The sequence below is a fragment of the Pagrus pagrus genome (genome assembly GCF_965226575.1).
Source record: "Pagrus pagrus genome assembly, chromosome: 6".
Lineage (NCBI taxonomy): Eukaryota > Metazoa > Chordata > Actinopteri > Spariformes > Sparidae > Pagrus > Pagrus pagrus.
This window is the reverse complement of record NC_140190.1, coordinates 4,406,366-4,428,893: the sequence shown is the minus strand read 5'-3', so window position 1 is coordinate 4,428,893 and position 22,528 is coordinate 4,406,366. Positions and strand designations below refer to the sequence as shown.

The window sequence follows — 22,528 nt, the reverse complement described above, 5'->3', positions numbered from 1 at the left end:
ATTTAGCATAACAGATGTGATGTGGCGTTTTATAATGCCAATAATCCCCGGCTGACCCTGTGAGACAGTAACAGCTGAAAGATTAGTAAATTTTAAGCAATATGGTGGCTGAAAACTGCCTCTGTGGTGTTTATTATTTCAGTTTATCAGATGCACAGGATTTGATTTGTATGTTCAGGGTTGTCTTCTGATAATGCACCGAGACGAGGTGTACATTTCCTGCACCGAGAGTGATATGTTCTGGACGCGGTTCAGGGAAGGCTATAAAAGCCCCCGCGTTAAGCCGGGAGAGTTTTTTTTTTTCCTGAGGCAGGTGCGCATCCTCAGCCACGAGAGCAGAATTTAAAAGGAGCCGGGGAGGTAGGCTCTGCGGGGAAACCAAAGTAGGAAGTCAATAAGGCCTGAATCTTTTATGAAGGCAGAGGTATTCAGATCACAGCTCTGCCGACAGAAAGAGCAGCCTGCTGCTTATATGAGGAGACAGAGACTAGTAGAGGGTCTAAATCTCCCCCTGATTTACCTCAATCCTCATTAACGCAGGAGCTGCTGCTCGTTACGCCTCGCGCCTCGCAGAGGACGAGGTGAATGTTGGGGATGTACAGTCTAGGTTTGTCACACTGTGAGGGGAATGGCGTCTTTGGCGTGTATTTTTCATTGTGTTTCGGTTGGTTAGATGTCGTGAAAAAGCACAATTTAAAGGATGATTCTGGTTTATTATGATGTTCATTGTTTATGCTATCATTTCTATTGGTTATAACAGTTGGGCTTTGTCCTAAAACGTGTCAAAAGATTATAAAAATCACTCTCATAATCACAGTTTCCTGACATCTCTCTTGACAGTAAAACATGTTTTGTCCAACCAAAAGTCTAAAACAAAGAGTTATTCAAAAAGCAACAAATCCAGCATGGGAATCTTTGGCATTTTTGCAATTATTTGATTATCTTTTCTGATTAATTGTCTTTGAATAATTAACCATTATAGTTCCAGATTAGCACCGTACTCACAAAAGTAATTGTTGAGCACGACAACATCATCATTACAAAAAATCTATTTGGCCAACAAATACATGAGCAGTCAGACAATCAGACTAATTATAAACAAGCCAACAGTTTACCCAGATTCTCTAACCACTTTACTTTACTAAGTAATCAGGAAGTTAGTACACGAAAATATTGGTAGTGCGATATGATACAATAAGATACCAGGCGATATGATAAGATACGATACCATGTGATACAATAAGACACTAGACGATACAATACAATAACATACCAGACGATACGAAACGATACAATAACATACCAGACGATACGATACGATACGATACAATAAGATACCAGACGATACGATACGATACCATGTGATACAATAAGATACTAGACGATACGATACGATACGATACAATACGATACGATACAATAAGATACCAGACGATACGATACGATACCATGTGATACAATAAGATACTAGACGATACGATACTTTACGATACAATACGATACGATACAATAAGATACCAGACGATACGATACGATACCATGTGATACAATAAGATACTAGACGATACGATACGATACGATACAATACGATACGATACAATAAGATACCAGACGATACGATACGATACCATGTGATACAATAAGATACCAGACGATACGATACAATATACTTTATTGTCCCTGTGTTGTGCACATGTAGTCGCCTCCATAGTGGCGATAATAGCAAAACAACATATAAACAAAGCATCACAAATTACACATATTGCGCATATTATACGTATTGCACATATGACACAACCAGTAATAACATCACCATAAGCTAATGCACTATCCCTGCAGCCTGTGTAAGTAGGCAACAGTTTGCCAACACAATCGCCATATGAACTTTATATGTCGACGCTGTGTTCATAAATTGTTCCACTGCCCCCAAGTGGCCAAAAAGTCAATTAATCCAGGCGTAAAGATGTTGAATTCTAATTTAAACTCCATTAAAAGTAGTTGAAGCAAAAACATTAGGTATTTCACGGCCTCAGCTGTAACGTATAAATGTTCATATTCATGCCAGTCTTATTTCCAGCACAGTTCACTACACAGTTCCTGCAGGGCTGAAAAGACTTGAGTCCACCTCCATCATCTCAGTCTGCTGTCCTCACTGCACTCAGACTCTCACTGAGTGTGTTTGAGTGTGTGTTGTGTGCTGTAAGACAGAGCGTCTGAGTGGCTCTTGTTTACTAAGACCACATCCGGGGAAAGTTTAAGTTTGTTATTGATTAAGGAGACAGAGTGCATGAGAGGACTGATGTTTTGTGAAGCCCCGGCAGAAGAATAGCCCGTGTGTTGTGTTGAGAACTGAAAATAGCCCATCAGCGCCTAATCAAATTAATGCATACTTACTGCTGCCAAGATCTAATTAAGCATGCCGGCGAAATGCACAAAGACACCAAATGACATGGGATGAAAAGGGAAAATATTAATTTGAGAGGGAAACAAATATCCAGCAGGGCTTTAATAGATTCCTGGAAATGTAACATTGACGCCGGCCCGGCTCATTCATGCTATCGCCCGAGCGCACAGGAAGGAGCAGGTGCAGCGCTGCGGAAAGGTCGAGGTTGGTCTTTGTGAATGTTGGCCAGCTACATCAGGGATGGGACACGTCCACAATAACAGACCTTTTTTATGTCCTTTTTTCTCTCCCAGCGATGCTCCGCTGGCTCTCATTGCAATTAAAACCAAGTGTCCATCAGAGGCTATCTCTGCTCTGTGTGGCCCATATGTTTGGGTGCTGATAGAGCGTGGATTACTCTGTTTGGGACACAGATAACAGGCTGTTTATAACCTTGGCAGAGTCTGGGGCCTAATCTGGCAGGAGCATATTTCCCCTTGCTCCCCGATAAAGGCCTGTTAGCAGCTTTATCACACGGGCAGATAGAAGTCGAGCCAGAGCGAGACGAGCACAGCACTGAGCCCAATCTGGCACCACACACACACACACACAGTTCTGCTGCTTTATTTTTAGAAGCCTTGTCACACCCCCAAACACACACACACACACACACACACACACACACACACACACAAGCTGACTCGCACACATGTACACAAAACACAAGCCTTACTCTTGTCAGAAAGAGCAATTAATTTCTACATCTGCCTTCTTGGGCAACACAAGGACCAACAAACAAATTAAAAGGACAATGTCCTCATTCATCATCACAGCATTTGGAGTTGCATTATGCCCGTGCATGAGAAAAGAAACAAGAGCAGAGGAGATGGAAGCCTTTTCTCTGTCGTTTTGTTATATTTATAATGTAGAAGCTAAAAGTAATTAGCCTGAGCTGGAAAAACACACAATGTACCAGAGCTCTGACTGCATTTGTGTGAGCTATCCCTTTATGAATGGGCATCTCAGTTTAAATAAAAAAACAGGTTTTATAGCTGTTTTCCTGCTTATACCTCTAAGTTGCTGTGGGATACGTGCGAGCCCCGCTCTGCTATTTTCTGTATCCCCATCTTGATGGCTCTGCGTAGGCACAATTAGAGAGAGCGCTCCTTTCACAGCCGGAGAAAATTGTCGTCCTCTGTAAATTGCTTTTGCCGCAGCTTAAAGAAGCTCTCTTGTTACCCTCTCATTCAGTCTTCCTCGGCGGCCCCGCTCTCCCCCTCTTTCAGGAAAATTGCTTTCTCGCAATCAACAGATTGCTTGCTGCACTTAGGGGTAAATACAGGTAGACTAGAGCATTAGCATAACATTATTCAGACAAGTGTCAACCTCTAGGCAGTTACCGCTGCATCTAAGCTCAGTGTGAGGTGAAATGAAGTGCTACAGAGTTGGAGGAGCCGCCGCCACCGCCGCCTCCTCCACCGCTACTGCTGCTGAGACATTTTTAGAGAGGAGCTGGAATTTGGCAAAAGTGGTAGAGGGATTAGGGGTTAGGAGTTAGGATCCCGGTGTTTGGCTCTCTAGTCAACGCTGTGTGGCGCTACCAAGGTGCAGCAATTTGTCGTCACAAGCCGGACAGTGTGTGGAGCTTGTTCTTTCGTCTTCTTATTCCTTGTGGAGCAAAAACCAAACTAAAAATTGCATACTACCACCTACTTTATCAGAGTGTGTGGATGTGGGGCTTGTTAAGTCAATGAGACCAATTCGGCATCATATTTTGGCTCTATTCATCAGCTTTAATGTCACAGATACCAATAAATAGCCGATAATATGAAATTCCCAATATCTGAGGCCTGTTATACGTCACTAGCTTAAAGGAATTCAGGCATGTAAATGTGACAGCACATCCTGCTTCAAGGTGACGTCTCCTGTGCAGCTGACTCCCCATCAGGGCAGGTGGAGGAGTCAGATCCTGGACTCTCTGGAGGATCTGCACCATGTAGGTCAGGACGGCCTCATCTTCCAACTGCACAACATGGCAGAACTGGCCGGATGGGAAGCAGCTTCACACTGGTGCTGTGGTGATAAACGGTCCGGTGACACGAGACTGGGAAAAAAAAAAAAACAGAGCTCGACGTTGGAATCGGTCGCGCTACAGAAAAATGTTAATGCTTTTTCGCTCGCGTCGGTTAGCTCAAATTAACCTCACAAGCATGAGTCTAATTAAGTTTCCTCATTGAAGCTTAGCGCCACTCCCCTCCTCTGCGTGATGATTTGATAGCCTCTGTCCTCGGGGATGGGCTGTGGAGAGCGAGCCGGCACCATCTTTCACCGCGGGAGACGCTCTCTCCATCCTCCTCCGTTACTCCACCCTTTTCTCTCTCCTTTCTTTGATTGACAACAGGGGTTCCTTCTGACCTACATTTGCATCTGCTCCCTGACCCAAATACGACCCACGTAATGAGCCGCTCGGCCATGTTTTTTTGAATCTTAGAGCAGGGAACTTGTGTGTGGTTTCATCCTGGCTACAGGGGGGTGTTTAGCTGTGCTGCTGTAGCTGTGTCCCCGGGGGGCTTTGTGTCTGGAGCTGCAGGGCTTCACAAAGACAACTATCCCATGCAGACGCCTTCCCTGCACGGCCACTCAGGCCATTCTAGGTCATCTTGATTACTCTTCACGGTGATTACTAATCAGCCACTTGTGTTAATGTGCTGTATCACCGAGGCACAGAGGCGAAACCATCAGACAGATTTCTATCTTATTTGTCAGGCGCCGTGTCATCAGTTTTTTTTTTTTCCTGGAGTGTCGTCCCAAATACGGCAATAAAGCCAAAATCCATTCAGAGTCCTCGCCGTGCCGAGCTGTAATATAATCTGACTGTGCAATGAGGCTGTTATTGTTTCCTCCCAAACACCGGGAAGAGTCAGCCCTGGCAGCAGCTTGTACACAAATAGAGAGAGAGATCCCCTGGGATCCCACTGTGGATTCCACGAGCGAGCGTGAAAGCCGTTTGCTACTCTCAAGACATGTAGCTCATGTTAGTGCAGCAGCCATCACAAGCGCAACCTGTCTGATAAACACAACCATCACGGCGGAAATATGAGCAGCGTCTTGATAAAGATGCTCTGTCAGAAAACAGAGAGGAGATAGTCGTGTTCTCCGACACATTAAAGTGTATTCAGGGAACAAATCGCCCTTTTTCTGTTCTTTTTACAGCAACGTCAGATCGTATATGTGAGCTGTAACAATGCCTCACAGTGTTGGACATGTTCCCCCACGTTGTAACGGTCCTATTGAATACATTGAGCTCATACATGTACACACTCGTCATACAGAGAGATGGTGAGATTGAATCTGGCTCCAGCAGAAATATAAATTTAGACTCACAGGAACAACTCTGGAACTTGTTTCCTGGTTTCATTTCCTGTCTCTTCACTGTGGGATTTTCTCTTATCAGCACGTGTGATATTATGTGAATAATCTCATTTTCCTGCTGCTTTCATAATGATGCATGTAATTTCCCCCCTTTTCCAGATTCTGGATGAACACCGTAAGTGTTACAGTTGTGCGAGATAAAAAGCCCGTCCCCCTTTTTTTCTGAGTGAGAAGGGAATGAGACATATTCACCTAGAAATTGCCTTTCTTCTCATTCATCCCGCTGCCGGTTTTAGTCCACCTCATTTCAGATAATATTGCTCCCATCTGTGCTGAACAATCAGAAAGGAAACCTTTTCTAGCGGGCTGCATTAGATGGCCTTTCATTTTCCTCGGGCCTGCAATCATAATGACATAATGTGCGCGAGCCTCTGCAGGGCTCTTCTCTCTATCTCAAGCAGCTTCACTGTTCCTGATATGTTTAAAAAAAAATAAAAAATCCAAATCCTATTATTTCTCCGGCTAAATAACACCGCTCCCAGAGGCGTTGTGTGATGTTTTAATGAGAGCCCAGATTCTCCGATGCTCGACGCTGTCTTCTCCTATGCATTTCCTTAAACTGCCAAGTAAGAGCCCCATTAATAATTCAGCTCATTAAAGTGTGTAATTAATCTGGAGCTGTGTAACAGGGAGAGACTGGGGCGCAGGGAGAAAACTCTCCAGGGGGGCGCAAGAGAAACATTGGGCTGAGAGAAACAGCACACCCGCTGTGATGGAACCAGTTCCCCAGCACACAACCGGGCCTCCTGCATCATTTATCTGGCAGGAAAAAAAGCTACTGAGAGGCGCCGCCGCCGCTGCCGCCGCTACACACAAGACATCTTCAGGCAACACAGCCAATCAACAATGCAGCGCGGGTACACACAGGGCGCTGGGACTGTGTGTGTGTGTGTGTGTGTGTGTGTGTGTGGTTGTGAATCTGCTCTGGTGTCTGTTGACTGTAGATGTTAAAGGTCAGTTTGTGGTTTTATTGTGAGGCTGTTCTGGATTAATGTACGCGGTGAAATGTACGTTTATTCACAGACCTCGTTACAGCTCAGCTTATATCGTCACGTGACTTAAGTGATGTCATTTTCTGAACTTACCAGACTCGACTGAGTCATTATATCCACATTACTGATGATTATTTATCAAAAATCTCATCCTGTTAATATTTTGTGAAAGTATCGACAGTCATCCCGACAATATTGTTATAAACCTGAGGTATTAAGTCAAAAATAATGTAATATTTCAAGTGTTTTTGACAATTTCAAGATACAGTTTATATATAATTTTGCACAATATAGCCTAAAATTATTGCAATGTCATTTTAAAGCTTCATCACCCAACATTATCTTATTATACTGTCAGTCATAATCAAGGTAGAGTCATTTGTACAATTGTTATAATGATTTATTATTAGACCTAAACAAATATATAGACTTAAACAAAGTCCTACATTAACATAGCATGATAAGTAATAAAATTGGCTGTTAATATTTATTACTTCAACGATTATTTCTGCTTAATTTTAATTTTCGCTTTTTCTTTTATAGACGATCTGACATGCTCAATTCAAAATGATCACATTAAGCCAACAGCAAGGAAATATGTATTTATATTGTCATCAGTTGTTTAGATTGTGAAGACAGTGGACTCCTGGGTCTTTACGGTGATCACATACAGGTGCTCTTCAGGTGTACTCTGCTTATTCCAGCTTGTAAAGGGCTCATTGCAACGCACACTGTAGGATTCATCTTCATCAGGCTCGTTGCTGTTTATACGCCTCGATCGTATTAACGAGACGAGGGGGGACGTTGTTCTCTTTCCTGCTGTTGTTCAGATTAGTTTCATATTCAGTGATCCACAACACTCAGCAGGTCTGAAGGGGTTATTATTGGTTCAAAATGTTCAGGTAAACAAGGTCCTGCTGACATCTGATCGTCTGCAACAGAAGAAAATAACAGGACGGACACCATCATATAAAGAAGTCACTCTACAGAAGGTCTCTGCGCACTTACCTGTAGATATTTGGACTCATATAACATTTACTGTCTCCAGGTCATCTGTTATAAAGCCGCGTGATAAATCAGCATCAAGGATGATATATTGTCTGATATTAGCTTCTCACAGACACAATAAATCGGGATTGTAGTTCAGTAAGTGACAAGAAATTGCTGAACAGAGATGCTAAAGACATGTTTGAGATCATTCAGAGACAGTTTGTTTAACAGAGAGCATCTGGAAAATGTCCCACTCAGGTCACAATTCTTAAAATACCTCATCTAAAGGATCCTTATCAAACAAGTTTGTTGATGTCTTTATTTAAAATAACAATTATTGATTAGCGCCCAGCTGATACTTGATTTTTGTGGGCAACATGTAGCTACATAAGATGTGAACAACATGGAGGCAGGACATTTTTAAAAACCAAACTTCACTTCATTTTGAATTACAGCCCAAATATATTGATTATCTGATATCATTCAGAGTCACAGATATATGGATAGTGATGTATATGTTGCCTGATATGCTCTGATATTAAAAAAACTCTAGTTTTTTTGTGATAATAATGCAGAAAAAGATGTTTTATGATTATTAAATATCAAGTAGTTTACTGTTAAATTGTAAAAAAACCTGCTGGCATTATTTGTCTTTGTCACAATTGTTTGATAATCACATTATAGTGATCAAACTGCAAAATATGTCAGTATATTGATCAATATATTCATTTTTAACCTCATAATATCGGTATCAGCATCGCCCTAAAAAATCAGGTATCAGTCAGGCTCTGATTTAAATGACCCCAGATGTCTTTTTTGCATTAAGTTCTCTTCATATCTAACAACAAGCCAACACTGAAACATCTGTGATGGATCAATATATCGGTCACATATCGTTTGTTTCACACTGTTAACTAACGATATCAGAACTTCAGCATCGGTCGGACTTTAATCAGTTTGTAGTAACACTGTGTTCAGTCTCTCTCCGTTTGTTACCTCTCGGCTCTTTGTGTTTGGCCGGCTGGTCTAATTGCTCAGCTTAACTTTGCACAGTGTGAGTAGTTGCATAAATAACTATTAAAAATAGCCGCACAAACATTTATGAGTGTTTTCCTGTTGTTGGAGACTCGTTACACAACTCTGAAAGGACTCTTCAGCGAGGTCTCTTTCTGAACAGTCACTTACCTGCACAGAGCCCAAACAAACGAGCAGAGCTGAGCTGAGCCGAGCCGAGTTGAGCCGAGCTGAGCCGAGCCGAGCGCTGTGCTGCTGTTTGCTTTCAGATGTTTCAGGTAGACCTCAGTAAACAGTGGCGTTCGCACTCAGCATGCCTGCTGCCACTCTCGAGCCCTCAGCTGCTCCAGATGTGGCTTAATTTACTGCGACTTGGCTAATCATGGTGATTAAGGATTAATTACTGTTAATCACTTTTACATAAACTGGTTGGCAGTAGGAGAGCTGCTCAGTGAAAAATGCCACACAAGTGTGTGTAGTCACTTAGATGGAATGGGACAGAGCCGGAAGCCGCTGGGCTTCCCAGTCGGGTGTTTCTGTGGGTTTACGCCGGAGCTTTTTTACTCATGAGCACACCAGTCAGAGGAAGTTACCCTCGAATAATCCTCTGCATCAGTTAATACTGGTCAAATAATACAGGGGACAAGTTGTACTGAAGGTGTGCGGGGGACGTGTTGAGTTTTGGCCCCTCTTAAACAGGAGTCATCCTCGCTGACAGGGTAGACATTGTCAATATTCAACACAGCGGTTGTCTCCTGGTCAGCCGAGGCTAAACAGACACCGCTGGGCCGCGCGACTGTCCTGCTACAGGAGATAAGAATGTGAAGGAGCATAACCACTGTGAGTTCCATTAACACAGACTGACAAGGGAATCACAGGGACATCAGGGGGTCCGGGATGAGGCTGACAACAAAGACGCTGCACTGCGCCTCGTATCCCCACCACTAACCACCACCCCCGCCCTCCCCGCCCTCCTGCCCCCTGCACAAGCTGAGGGTGGCAGTGTGGTCACCTTCCCTCCTTGGCCTGGTTTCACACTGACATGCTCGTCTGCTCTCCCGAAGGAATGGCTTTAATAAGGTAGAGCAGATCAAGGCGACTGTTAATGACATGGCAGGCCCAGTCAACACAGTGCCCCGAGGCCATGGATGGCCCCAGTCTGGTGCATGCTTGCTGGACGCTGGCTATCTCATGCGGGACACGCAGGACACTTGTCTGGATGCTCTTTAACTGCTTCCCATCCTTTATGTGGCCTGAGAAAGTCGCACAGTGGAATGAACCCGACCCGACTTCACTGAGGGATGAGCCGGCTGTATACCTACCACCACCTCTCGTCTGATTTCACATAGTCTCGGCTGAATTCTGCCTTTTAATCTGTGTATTTTGAGCTAATTTCTGCTTTATATGACAATACACGGCAATAAATTATTTACAAACCATGAATAGAGGGTCGGTTGTATAGTTGAGCCTTCCCATAACCTCTAGTTGTGCTGTGCTAGTGCTGGAATATATATATAATATTGTAAAACAGACCACAGGAGGCAGTAACATTGACACTTGCCATGCAGAAAAACAACAGACCACCTACTTTATATTCCACTGAGCTTCGTCCGTAGCCGGAGCAGAGGGCCTGTCACACAGCAGAGCAGAGTGCCAGAGAAAGTGACGACAAGTCAAAACCTCCACTGCTGCTGTTGTATCATCATCCAGCAACAGATTGTGATGGCCAATAAAATCCTGAAGACAATGTGACATTGACAGATGGGTCCGGCGAACAGACACGACCATAACAGCGCAGATACATGCAGAATTTGGGCAGCGGTATAGTTTTATATTATGAGGGTTGCACTGTTTTGTGTCCTTAATCAGTCCAAAAATATTAGTGGTTGATCCTAAGCAGCCTGAAGGGGGTTGAGGTTAGGTTACTGCTTCATACACTACTCCCCTGAATAAGTATGAGGGGATACAAGGTGATTAACAGGATAAGAAAAGAAAAATGATGAAAAAAAATTGATATACATGATTCAAAGAAGAGATAACAAGAAGACCTGGAGTTAAGATTATTCTCATCCAAGTTCAAGTTCACCCAAGATCAAGAATGAACTGTCACGCTCATGGAAAAGCATTCCTGCGACACATCTTTAAGTACTTTTTTACATCTGTCTTGTGAGAGGCTGGAAAATCGTAGAAATCTGAAATCCTGGTCAAACCTGGCAACCTGAGACGAGGGGTCACGAGAAGGCAATGTGTCGATTGTAGCGTCTCGCTGGCCAGAAAGCTCGATTACGTCGAGCGCGATCAAAAACGCTGAAACATTTTCTCCTCTCAGAAATTGTTTGCACTCTTTGTGACTCGGCACACATTTACAGAACAAAGCGTAGATGAGTAGATGAAAGCCGGAGGCTGCTGGTGTGAGATTAGATCAAGCATATCGTTCATCTAAAGAAAGAAATAAGTGTGAATGAACGATAACAAATAAAAAGCATTTTTCACGTAAATCACAACAGGAAGTATCCGTCCGTTGTACCGGAGCCCTGACGTGGTTGCTCGTGGCCCGGAGGCCTTGGTGGACCTCACTCTAATTACCCTCATTAGTGGTATGTGCAGACGACAGGAGTGTGTGTGATCAGTATTTCTCAACAAAGACGCCGCTGCTCCTTTTCTCTTGTGAACTGGTGGTTACAAAGCGGAGGGGCCACATCGAGGATGAGAAGGCAGCACAGCACTTTAATGTGAAGCCTGTCAGCTCCACTCCCCCCTCTCATGCTTTTCACCCTCTGAAGAGCACAAGGCCTTATCGCTTTAATTGACTCTTTATCTTTTTTGGTTAATTTGCCCCTTTAGTGCTTATAGCTCCATTTCTTACCTTTTGATGTGTCATTTTACGTCGGCTTTTTGTGTGACTTACAGGAAGTGGCTGTGTAGATTACCATATTTCATACAGAGGCGAGATTTCTCTTCAACAACAGCGTCGAGGAGCTCGCTCGCTTCTTAATTGTCTTCATTGTCCATTAACCTCTTTGATATTGTCTGTTAACCTTTAAATGAATTACATGACTTTGTGTCTGTGCTTTTTAAAAATAAATGCAGTGAAATTATTTTATTCTTTACACATCCCGAAGCTGCCTCAGTGCATAGCTAATAAGTGAGGTATAATTTTATGTTGCTGGCAGGAGTTTAAAGACTTGAGTCTTTACAAAGGCAAACAGAGGGGACTTAAGGGGAGCAGGATTTAACAGTTTGATGCCTGTCGTCTTCCTCCTGGTGTATGTTGGTTCTTTTTCCATTCCAGTACACTTGCGACTGTATAATGAATTATGCCGATGTTGAATTAGCATGTAGCTGTCGCTTCGGCGCTGGTGCCTGCCTTGTGACAGGACCACCGTAGCACACGCCGGCGTCTAGAGAGAGGGGGCTTCTACTGTGATTTATTAACTGCTGAAGCCACAATGAAGTGTGCCCACTGAAGCACCAATGCAAACAAATAGGGCCAGGCCTGTCAGTGTAAATTCAAGCAGACAGGCCGACCACAGCCCGACAAGAGAAGGGTTAATTATGCAAAAGCATTTTTTTGGCTTTCAAGTCAAGTTTTTAAGGATTGGAGTGATTATTCAAGATTACATCACAACTGTATTATATACTATAATATCATTGTCTGTTAATCACATGCTGATTTTATTTGATGACTTCAAAGTGTATATTATATATTGATATATACTTATTTTAGGGATGTAATTGTTTTAAGACAGTTATTGAAATTTGGTGATTTTATGCAGGTAATCATGCACGTTTTATTTCATTTTTGCCTGCTTCAAAAACAAGGTTAGTTTTGAAGTCTTGATGTGAAAAGACCAAAAATGTTGACTTCAAGTAATGATGTTATTACCAAAACAGCTGTTTGATGATAATTACAAAAATAATGTTCCAGATGCTCTTTCAATTTTTTGAAAGCTCTTTATGATGAATATAAAAAAATGTTAGCTAACATGGCTAATGCCTAAATAATCCAAAATAATGCTAGTCTTTTGACGCTGCACTTTCCAGACGCTAGCCTTTGCTAACTGTGTATGTGCCACCGTTTTCCTTTATGTCTTTATTTATTAAGTCTCATCAGGTAAAAGAACAAACTCCAACTTCCTAAAAAATGCTGTAGCGTTGACGCGGTTTCTTTTAGCTGTGGTTGAAGCTGCCTTGCTGAGTGACAAGCTAGCGATACTGTTAGCAAACTGCATTACCGTTTTCCAACTGTGTTGTCGGATCCAGGTTGTTTCCTCACATTACTTCACAGATGTTTACGATCTGTTCAGTATGATTAGCTCGCGTCATTGTGCGTTAGCAAAGAGAAAAACAATAGCCTAGCCTACACAATGTAAAGTCTGAAGTCAAACATTGAATATTTAATTTTTGTGTCACGTTTGAACATATAAGTTCGAATTTCAAATAGAACACATGACCTTTGTTTTTAGCCTTGATGTTGGTTCCTGCTAATGCTAACCACATACATCTCCTTGCCTTTTCTAAAACCTCTTTAGCTGCTGCTTTTTCCACAATTACAAGAAGCATCGCAGGACGTTTGTACGTGACAGCAAAAGTTAGAACAAGCTCCATTTTGGTTAAATTGAGTCCCAGGTTGTGACTTTAAAGTCTTGCACCCTTCACCTTTCTAATCAAAGTGCTCTTACAAATGTCAGCCCAGGCAGTTGTTGATCTGCCCGGACACGCTGTCACCTGACCGGCATTGCGTGTCACTCTTGGCCGATCTCCATGTGCTGCTGCCAGTGATGTAACACTGCGGATCGCATTTCAGCATGTGGGTGCCGAGCGGAGGGGCCTCCGAAGGTGTCCGCCGGTTTGAACTAAGGCACCCAATCTCTGTCAAAGGCCTTTATGTTTGACCGTCCGTCTCGCTAACTGTGACAGAACAGCCCAACATCATTAATTAAACATCAGGCTTTCCCACAACCACCCGATCGCCATGACAGGGCTGCCATGCCAACAGTCCCCGTCGACATGCCTTCGAAATCTAGAAGGGGATTACGTATGGTAATGGTTTTTGACAGCCTGCCATTTGCCTCTGTTAATCTGATGGGATAAGATATCTGGACTGCGGAGCATGGTGTGTTGTAACTCTTTGAGTCTGATATTGTTATGCCATGAAAAAACTGAATCATTTTTTGAAGATGCAAGCAGTGTCCTGGAAGAAATCTTAATCCCCTGACAAGCTTTTGATAGGATCCCAAATATTGCTACTGACTCAAAAGTGTATTTTTAGACCTGCATCTTGTTTGTATTTGCTGTCAATTTTAATATTTCTGCCATTTATGAACTCCTGTCGTGTACGGGCGAGATGATGTGACAATCTATAAACGGACCCGTGTCCTTCCCCGGCGATAACACTTCTCCGAAAAAGAAGCTAGTTATGATGCTAGCCCCCGAGGCTGCCAGCCCACTTTTTGTTTTGCCACGGTTCATTCCCCTTCAGAGAGGAGACGGAGTTTATTCTCTGGTGTTCAATCGAGACTCACCCCAAACTCAGAGCTGCTCTCATGTGATGTATCTCTGTCTCGAGCAGTCCAATTAATATTTTAATACCCACACCCATCTTCATATGAGGCCGTGAGCCAATCTTCTCGAATGACTAATATATGGGCGACAGAGAATGTTACACATGTGCTCGCTGAAAACAAGCAACGAGGGGGGAGAAGAAGTGGGTTTAGGCAAGCTGCTGCTTCCCCCCAAATAGGGACGTAAATCATCTCCGAGCATGATATTCTGAGCTTATCCTCAAAGAGCGAGAGCTGTTTTTTTTTTTTTTCTCCCCTCGGCTGTGTGAAAATGAAATGAATATTTCCAGATAAACAAGCGAGACGGTTAAACATCTCACCTCTCAAAGAGCCAACGACCGTTGCGCTTTTATTAAATATCGATTTGATTTGTAAAAAAGAAAAAGGCCACATGCTGCGGGGGGTTAAATAAATGTCAAGTTCGTCCATTCCAGTTTACTTTTCTTGTCTTCTCGGTCGGTGACATTTTGTCTTGCTGAGAGTAAAAACCCAGCGATCAGATCCAAACATATGTGCAGGTTTCCTTCCAACGTCCCCCCACAATGCAGCACTCCGTATGTTATTAGTAAATTCATTACCGAGCACAGCCGACGTATGAATCCCCCTTGTTTTTATTCATATTAACACACGAAATAAAGCGAAGCAATAAAGCCCGGTGCATGCCTACTTGGCGAGAATTGCTTGTCAACAACAGCAGGGAGGACTAAGGCACTCGTCTGACAACAAGCCATCTTTGAAATGCCTCCAAGAGGGAAATGGCATCCATTAGAGACGTACAGAAAATGTGTGTTGACTCTGGGGGGGAGGAGGGGAGCGAGGGAGGGACGGTGAGGGGGTCCGAGTCACACACATACGCGCTAAGATAATTGTTTATCCCTGAGAGAACCTTCAGTGTTTGTCTGCGGGTGGCTAAGTAAGTTCACCAGCACTATTGGACAGGGAGCGCCCGGCGGTACCCGAGACTCGGAAAACATTAGGATGAATCAATTAGGCTGCCATTAGCCAATAAAGTGGCCCTCACTGAGTCGTGTAATTATGACCCACAGCAAAGCCAATTTTATGGAGGCACATTATCCCTTTCTTTTCTTTATTAATTTTATTTGTTTGAGATAATCCCTCCATGGTTTTAATTATGTGCTTTAGGTTCAGGCTGGAATAAATAAATCATCGTTTGCTTCCATCACTTCCGAACGCGGCAGGTTCTTGCGGTTTCTCTCTCCGCATGCGGGCGAAAAAAAACAAGAGATTGTTACCGTTGTGTCTGTCATCGTTAAAGAGATCACACTGATTAGACGGGTAGATAAAAAAAAATGAACACCGTCGCATCCCTTTCCTGCAGAATCCCACATTAACCCCACTCGGAGTAGCTTCCCCCCATCAGATTGTGTGATAAGAGGCGGCAGGAAGAGCTGATATTATAGTCAGCAGCTACTTAGCTTGTTCCCAGCTCAGAGGACACTGTGTAAGTGTGACAATGTGCTGTCAATGAGGGATGACAGTACACAGCCAACATGGCGTAATGCATTGTTCCTTCCTGGGTCCCTCCTGACAGATGCTCTCCAAGACAGCTGGATCAGCAGCAAAGAATGGAGCTGGGATCTGGGCTGAGGATGGTGATGTGAGGCTGATTAGCGACGGTGTACACGTGTCAGCAGCGAGGCCTGGGGATCGCGTCGGGAGTTTGTGTTGATTTCGGTTTAAGACACGTTTACCTATTTATTTATTTTTAGCGTGATGCTCAGTTTTTACGTAGCTCCGGCGGACGTAGTCGTTAGCTTTCCATTTGTCCATGACCTTTCTTATTCCAAACACAGTCAGCCTACTGGTGTGTTTTGTTTTTTCTTTCTTTCTCTTTGCCTTCCAAGAGATCTCCTTAGAAATGACCTTCTCTGCAACAGCCGCTCTTACAAGACTGATGTCGGAGGTGCTTCAAGCCAAGTAAAATAAACACATCGTGAATGTTAAGCTGGAACTTGGCAGACGCGAATCCGAGCGTTTCTGCGGACACGGGGAATTTTTATGTTCCATTTTCGTTTGACAGTCCAGACGGTTTATGAGTTCGGGGAGAAATCTGGTCTCGGTTTTTCAGTAGAAAAACGTCTGAGAAGAAGCTTCCTCCTGTTCATTTTTTGCGTGCTGGCGCTCTTTGGATGTGAAAATGTGAAAATGTGAAATGTATTTGTGCGTTCCAGTTACAGGGTCAGGTGAGCCATCCAAAACAATCGGCCGGATTTAGGAATCAGAATTTGAAAAAAGGACGTTCTGTGAATCTTCTCAACCTTTGACATGTTAAATGCACCTTCCTCTCGTGCACTTTTGTCAGAAAAATCTCAGTTTTCTTTCTTCTTCTTCTTCTTCTTCTGAGAGTTTCTCCTGCCCAGAATGACTTCCAGAAAGTGCAGCTCTTTTTTTTCCTCTGTGGGATATTGTGGTGTGCTCTCGTTTTAACACCCACTTTAGTCTGGTATTTATGAGGTGGTAACTATAGAAGAAAAAAAAACTGCCTCTCCATACTGGTGAGCGGTTCGGGAGCCTCGGCTGATGTACGTTAACTAAAGCGGACAGGCGTGTTTAGAGTTTCTGACGGAGCAGGTTTTGATCGGGTCAGAACACGGCTGCAGAGTCGCGGGCGGTGCTGAGGTACGACGGGGTGTGAAGCCATCCGAGAGTTTCCCCCCCGTCCATACATTACAGGAGTGATGAAGGAGTCTGGGTAATGAGACAGGATGTTTGTACAGTCCTGCCATCCCAGGAGACCCCCCCGCCTCCTCCTCCTCCTCCGCCAACACTCCTCCCACAGTCAATCTACCTCCCGCTGAGCCTGTGGCCTGAACCCTTGACCTCCTCCACTCGCCAACAGTTGCCATATTTGCATTTCCAGTCCACTTAAAGCGGAGGGGGGTCGGCCCGAGAGGAGCCCCCTCTTCTTCCTCTGCAAGTACAGCAGGCCTCATTCTCATCCCAGTGACCCCCTGCCCAGGCCCTACCAACCCGGACAGCAGTCTGGGGTTAATGCACCAAGCACTCCCATTGTCTCTGAATTAATGAAGTGCTGCCTGCCTGTCCCTTCTCATTCAATGACAACGAGACAAATGACAAATGGTAACGTTTTAAATGGCTATCGACACACGCGGGGCATAAAGTCACAGAGGCAGAGCTGGTGTTAGCGCCGCGGCCGAGGCCCCCCCTGCGACAACAATGCCAGCTGCTGTCGATGCACTTTCGATGTCCACTCTGGGATCAATTTGGATCCGAGCAGCAGCGGCAGCACGCTCCGGCACGGGAGAAGGTGCTTTATATTGAAATGGATGGTTCTCAGATGGAGGAGGAAGAGTCGGAGCCTGGGAGTGTTTTCACCCCAGAAAATGGAAGGTGGGACTTTAAATCTTGTAAAGAATGGCAAGGGAGACCTCTAGTGGAAGAGAGAGGTACTGGTCCACATCAGTGTTGGTGAAGAGGCTCAAGGATACTGTTTATTGTGCAGAGCAGCACTGAACATTGTGTCTCATGTCGCGTTTCAGATCAATTAATATTGATAACACTATATACTGTGCCGTTTTAGGAGTCGAGCTCACAACCGTTCCCTCTTTCTCTGCTCATTTAGTGTCTGTCCAATAAAATCTACGTGTTTTTAATGAAATACAATGTGTCAAGTACGCCGTAAGTTGTGTGGACACATATACTACACCCCAACAACAACTCTGGCAGTTAAAATACTACCATGAATAGAAAACAATAAAAGCAGTTATGATAATGATAACGCCATAAATTGCCGAATACCGTGTCTTATAGTTTCAAAATGAAGGTAACACATTAAATCTAGTGATTAATGTCATCATCTATTTATTGTTTCAGTCAGAAAACATAGAACATGCGTTTTGAATCACTAACAACTTCCTCCAGTCAGCCTCTCGGTCCTGTCTATCAGCTGGAGAGTCCAGTGACACGATCAGACAACACTGACACTGACACAGCTCCTTCGTTGTTAACATTCATTTCTTTCTGGAGAAATCTATGTAAACTGAGAATAAGTCCTTTCCTAGAATTTAGTCATCACACACACCAACAGTCTCTACTCGTGTCTCGTTTTGCTCCGGCTCACTGCATCACTCACACCGAGCTGCTGCTGCTGCATGTGTGGGTTGCAGCTCGGCCGTGCGTTCAGCTGACAGCTTGTTACGGTGCATCGCGCCACTCTAGGTGTGACCTTTTCCGACTGACCTCTGACCTCCTCCTGTCATTGCAGTGCTGAGTATCCGCGGCGCCCAGGAGGAGGAGCCCCCGGATCCCCAGCTCATGCGGCTGGACAACATGCTGCTGGCGGAGGGCGTATCCGGTCCGGAGAAAGGCGGAGGCTCGGCAGCTGCTGCAGCTGCGGCGGCGGCCTCGGGAGCAGCGGGGGCGGACAACTCGGCGGAGCACTCTGACTACAGGGCCAAGCTGACCCAGATCAGACAGATCTACCACACAGAGCTGGAGAAGTACGAACAGGTGAGAAGAGCGGACGACCTGACGGCACATGTCAACATCAGACGTCTCATTTTTATTGATTTTGACTGTTACAGCATTATCACATCTCCCAATAACAGTATATGATCGTAATCTGTGTGATATAGTGGCTTTCCAAAGAGGGAAGAGAAACAGGTGATATATTTGACCGTTACCTTGTTAAAACCAGCCTCAAAGTACTTGAGGAGGCTGTAACACTGTTTACTCAGGTTTATCTCAATTTTCCAGACTTTTTTATGTAATTACAGCCCTCCGAACAATATATAGTAACAACAACAAACTCAAACAATAATGCACAACAAAGGACAGGTTCACCCAAAAGTCTGCCGATGGAAAGTCAGGTGAAGTTTCGTAGTCCACAAAACATTTCTGGAGCTTCACAGCAAAACAGCGCTGCAGCGTTCTCCTGAACAACTGAAGAAGGGTGGGAAGTGTTTTTATTACTGCCATGCTGTAAAATTGTAATTTTTTCACATATAACAAAACGCTGGAGCCTACATTTCCCACAATGCATCTTGATCTGCATCTATTTATTTGACCCTCCTTGCTGAGTAAATGTCCGTGTGTTTCAAACTCCACACCCAAGTTTTAAATGCACGCTATGCGATACACGTTATAACGTTATAAAGGTTAAGGGATGTCAGAAAATAACAAAAAAAAATGCTCATCACAATTTCCTCAACATCCTCAAGTTGCTTGTTTTTGTCCAGTTAACAATCCAGAAGATTCACACTGGGTATGCAGGATACATGTCCCGGGCACTTTTTTGGAAACGGACAGTTTTGTCTTCATCTGTTCGAGCAGAATTTGTTAAAAATGTTCAGAAAAAAGGAAAATCTAAATAACAGCCCACAACATGTGCAGGAAAACTGTTCGTTAGATAATAGATGTGATCAGTATATACTCAGTATCTAATGCATAAGGTGGATTGGTTAGCAAGCTAGCTAGAATAGCCTCAGGTTTGCTAACACAATCATTTTTTTTGCTGGATTTTATTGTAACAGTGCTGCTTGCTAAAAAAAAAAGTTTGTAAATTTAATATACGATCCTCCAGCTACATTGCTTAAAAATGGATATGTTGAATACTATTTTTTTTTTTAAAGTTTTATAGCCAAGTGACGCCCTCGCTGACAACAACGCGTCTGATAGTTGTGGTTAACCATCGGGGCACCACTGTGGCTCGTCCTCTTTGCGATGAAAGCTTTTCATTTAGAGCCGAAACACTGAGTCAATTATTTGATTAGTCACAAGATAAAATAATCAGCAGCTATTTTTATCATTTAAATCATTTTTTGAGTGATAGTACAAGAAGTCCTCTCATTGAAGCTACTCATTTGAGAGGATTTGCTGCTGTTCTTTGTGTTACTTGATCGTAAATTCAATATTTTACGAAAACAGGACATTTGAGGATGTCACGTTGGCCTTCCCGGCTCTATGCAGCCTCTGATGCAAAACCAGAAGATGCTAATAAAAGTCCATTTACCACAGAAAACACAGATTATTCATATCATTGCGATGCATCTTCCTACTTTTCATTCTCTCTCCTTTTTAATGCTTTCACTATATATACCTACACTCGACTTCACTGAGGCAGCATCGGCCTTAAATAGGATCTCAACCCCTGTGGACTTGAATGTTTCCTCAATATACATCACTGTCAGTAAGAATTCACTTTAGATGCGTGTTTCCACCCCAGAATAGTCCAGCGTATAGCAGTATGCTGTGTGTCTCTGTGTATATTTCCAAGTATAGTCATGAAAGTCTGTTGGAAGAGGTGAGGGGGGGGTATGATTTCCTCTCATTGCCTTGATAACCGATGCATTCATGACAATAGCATCCTCTTTCAGATGAATGCGAGTAAGACAGATGAACACACAGATAGACAGACACAGACAAAGCCTGACACGGCTAAATCCAGAGAGAGATCGACAGGAGGAGAAGGAAATAAAGAAGAGGAGACAGTAAGAGACACGGAGTCGGGAGTGTAATATCGTGGCAGATTCACGCCTGGTGTCACACGGGGGGATGAATGAAACGTCGTGGCATGTTCGTCTCTCAGGGTGGCTACGCTGTGAAAGTGTGTGTCTGGGAAGGGAACAGCTGTCATTGGCTCCTCTCAACACACTGCCATCACCACTTCTGTTAAATATGAAATATATCAGCGCTTATATTCCCCCGTTGGCTGCGTGAGAGAAAGCTTGGCCCAGAACCACATTAAGCAAAGAGCCGGATTTTTTAGATCCTTTCATCTGAGAATTTAAATACCCCTGTATGTGAATGTGTGTGTGTGCAGATGTGAGTTGATGAAGCCACATTGAAAGTGTCTTATTCACAGTTGTGGTTTTTTTTTTTTTCCCACTCCTTCTATGTGTGTGTCTTTCTCCTTCCAGGCATGTAACGAGTTCACCACCCACGTGATGAACCTGTTGCGGGAGCAGTCGCGCACGCGGCCAATTTCGCCCAAAGAGATCGAGCGCATGGTGAACATCATCCACCGCAAGTTCAGCTCCATCCAGATGCAGCTCAAACAGAGCACCTGCGAGGCCGTCATGATCCTGCGCTCCCGCTTCCTCGATGCCAGGTGTGTGTCCTTGTATGCAGCTCGTGTGTGCACATTTCAATTCTGCTCCACAAATAACCTTCCAATTTAACAACACTGCAAATCATCGTGTGCTCCCCTTCTCGGCCTGATATCCATATGAATGGCTGATGTAGGAGGCCTATCATGCTATAAACATGCTGTAGCACATGCTGTTTTTGCTACTTTGCCACACACATACTGGACTGGGTTTGCATCTACGGATGCCATTTGGACCAGCATACCCACTAGCACTGGCCAATAAGAGTTCCCTGCGTGCTCCATAACGCTAACTGTTTCCCTTTTTTAATGTAATCGCTTGTTCCTTTTGATGCGTGCTTCGGATTTGCATACATTTCTCCAAGGATAAATGTCGCTCAAAGTCTGAGTTGGAGGCATAACATTTAAATGAGGCATGCGCTCCCTTACAAAGCTCCCTATCTATTCTCTTGCAAATTATTGTGGTGGCGCAGCAGCGAGGGGAAGGGGAGAGGGGAGAGGAAGAGGAAAGCTTTCACTGGTTGAGAGGCACTGCCATGCTCGGCTCCGCTGATTAATCTACTGGCTGCTGGAGCCCCATGCTGTGCACATTTACATATTCTCAAGCAGGCTTTTGGAGTGCGGGACAGAGATTTTAGCACAAATCTCCTCACCGGTGGGTACATGCATGGAGATTTTACAGGGTTCCCCTCCAGCTTATGTAAAGCCCTCTTTAGATGTGGCACATGCAGACATGACCTGATAGGTGCAGGAGATAAAGGGTCAGTCAACTCATGGGCATCTGCATATGATATCTGTCTGCTTCCAGGTGTTGTGTGGGGGGGGCTTTTCACAACGTTCATGTTCACATGGAAACCATGAAAAATTGTAGTATGTAAATTAGTATTTGATGTTTGATCAAGCCAGCCTTGTTCCTGTGCTGCCATGTATTTTCAGCATGCTGGAGTACTGAGACTTTACTTGGATTACTGGTGTGCTCATTTCCTGTTTTATTTTGTAGTTTATCGCCTCATGTTTCTTGTTTTAGGTGCCACTTCCTGTCTTTGTCTGTTTTCCTGCCATTTTT

General features: G+C 44.0%; 1 protein-coding gene across 3 annotated transcripts in view; it reads left to right on the top strand.

The window, feature by feature from the left end:
• LOC311258150 (pre-B-cell leukemia transcription factor 1) overlaps nt 1-22,528 on the top strand; it is a 64,589-nt gene that overhangs the window by 27,939 nt on the left and 14,122 nt on the right. For all 3 annotated transcript variants that reach the window (XM_084354244.1, XM_084354245.1, XM_084354243.1), the window contains exons 3-4: nt 18,622-18,866; nt 21,275-21,465. In XM_084354244.1, the coding sequence (XP_084210370.1) occupies nt 18,622-18,866; nt 21,275-21,465 (436 nt within the window). The remainder of the gene's footprint in view (nt 1-18,621; nt 18,867-21,274; nt 21,466-22,528) is intronic.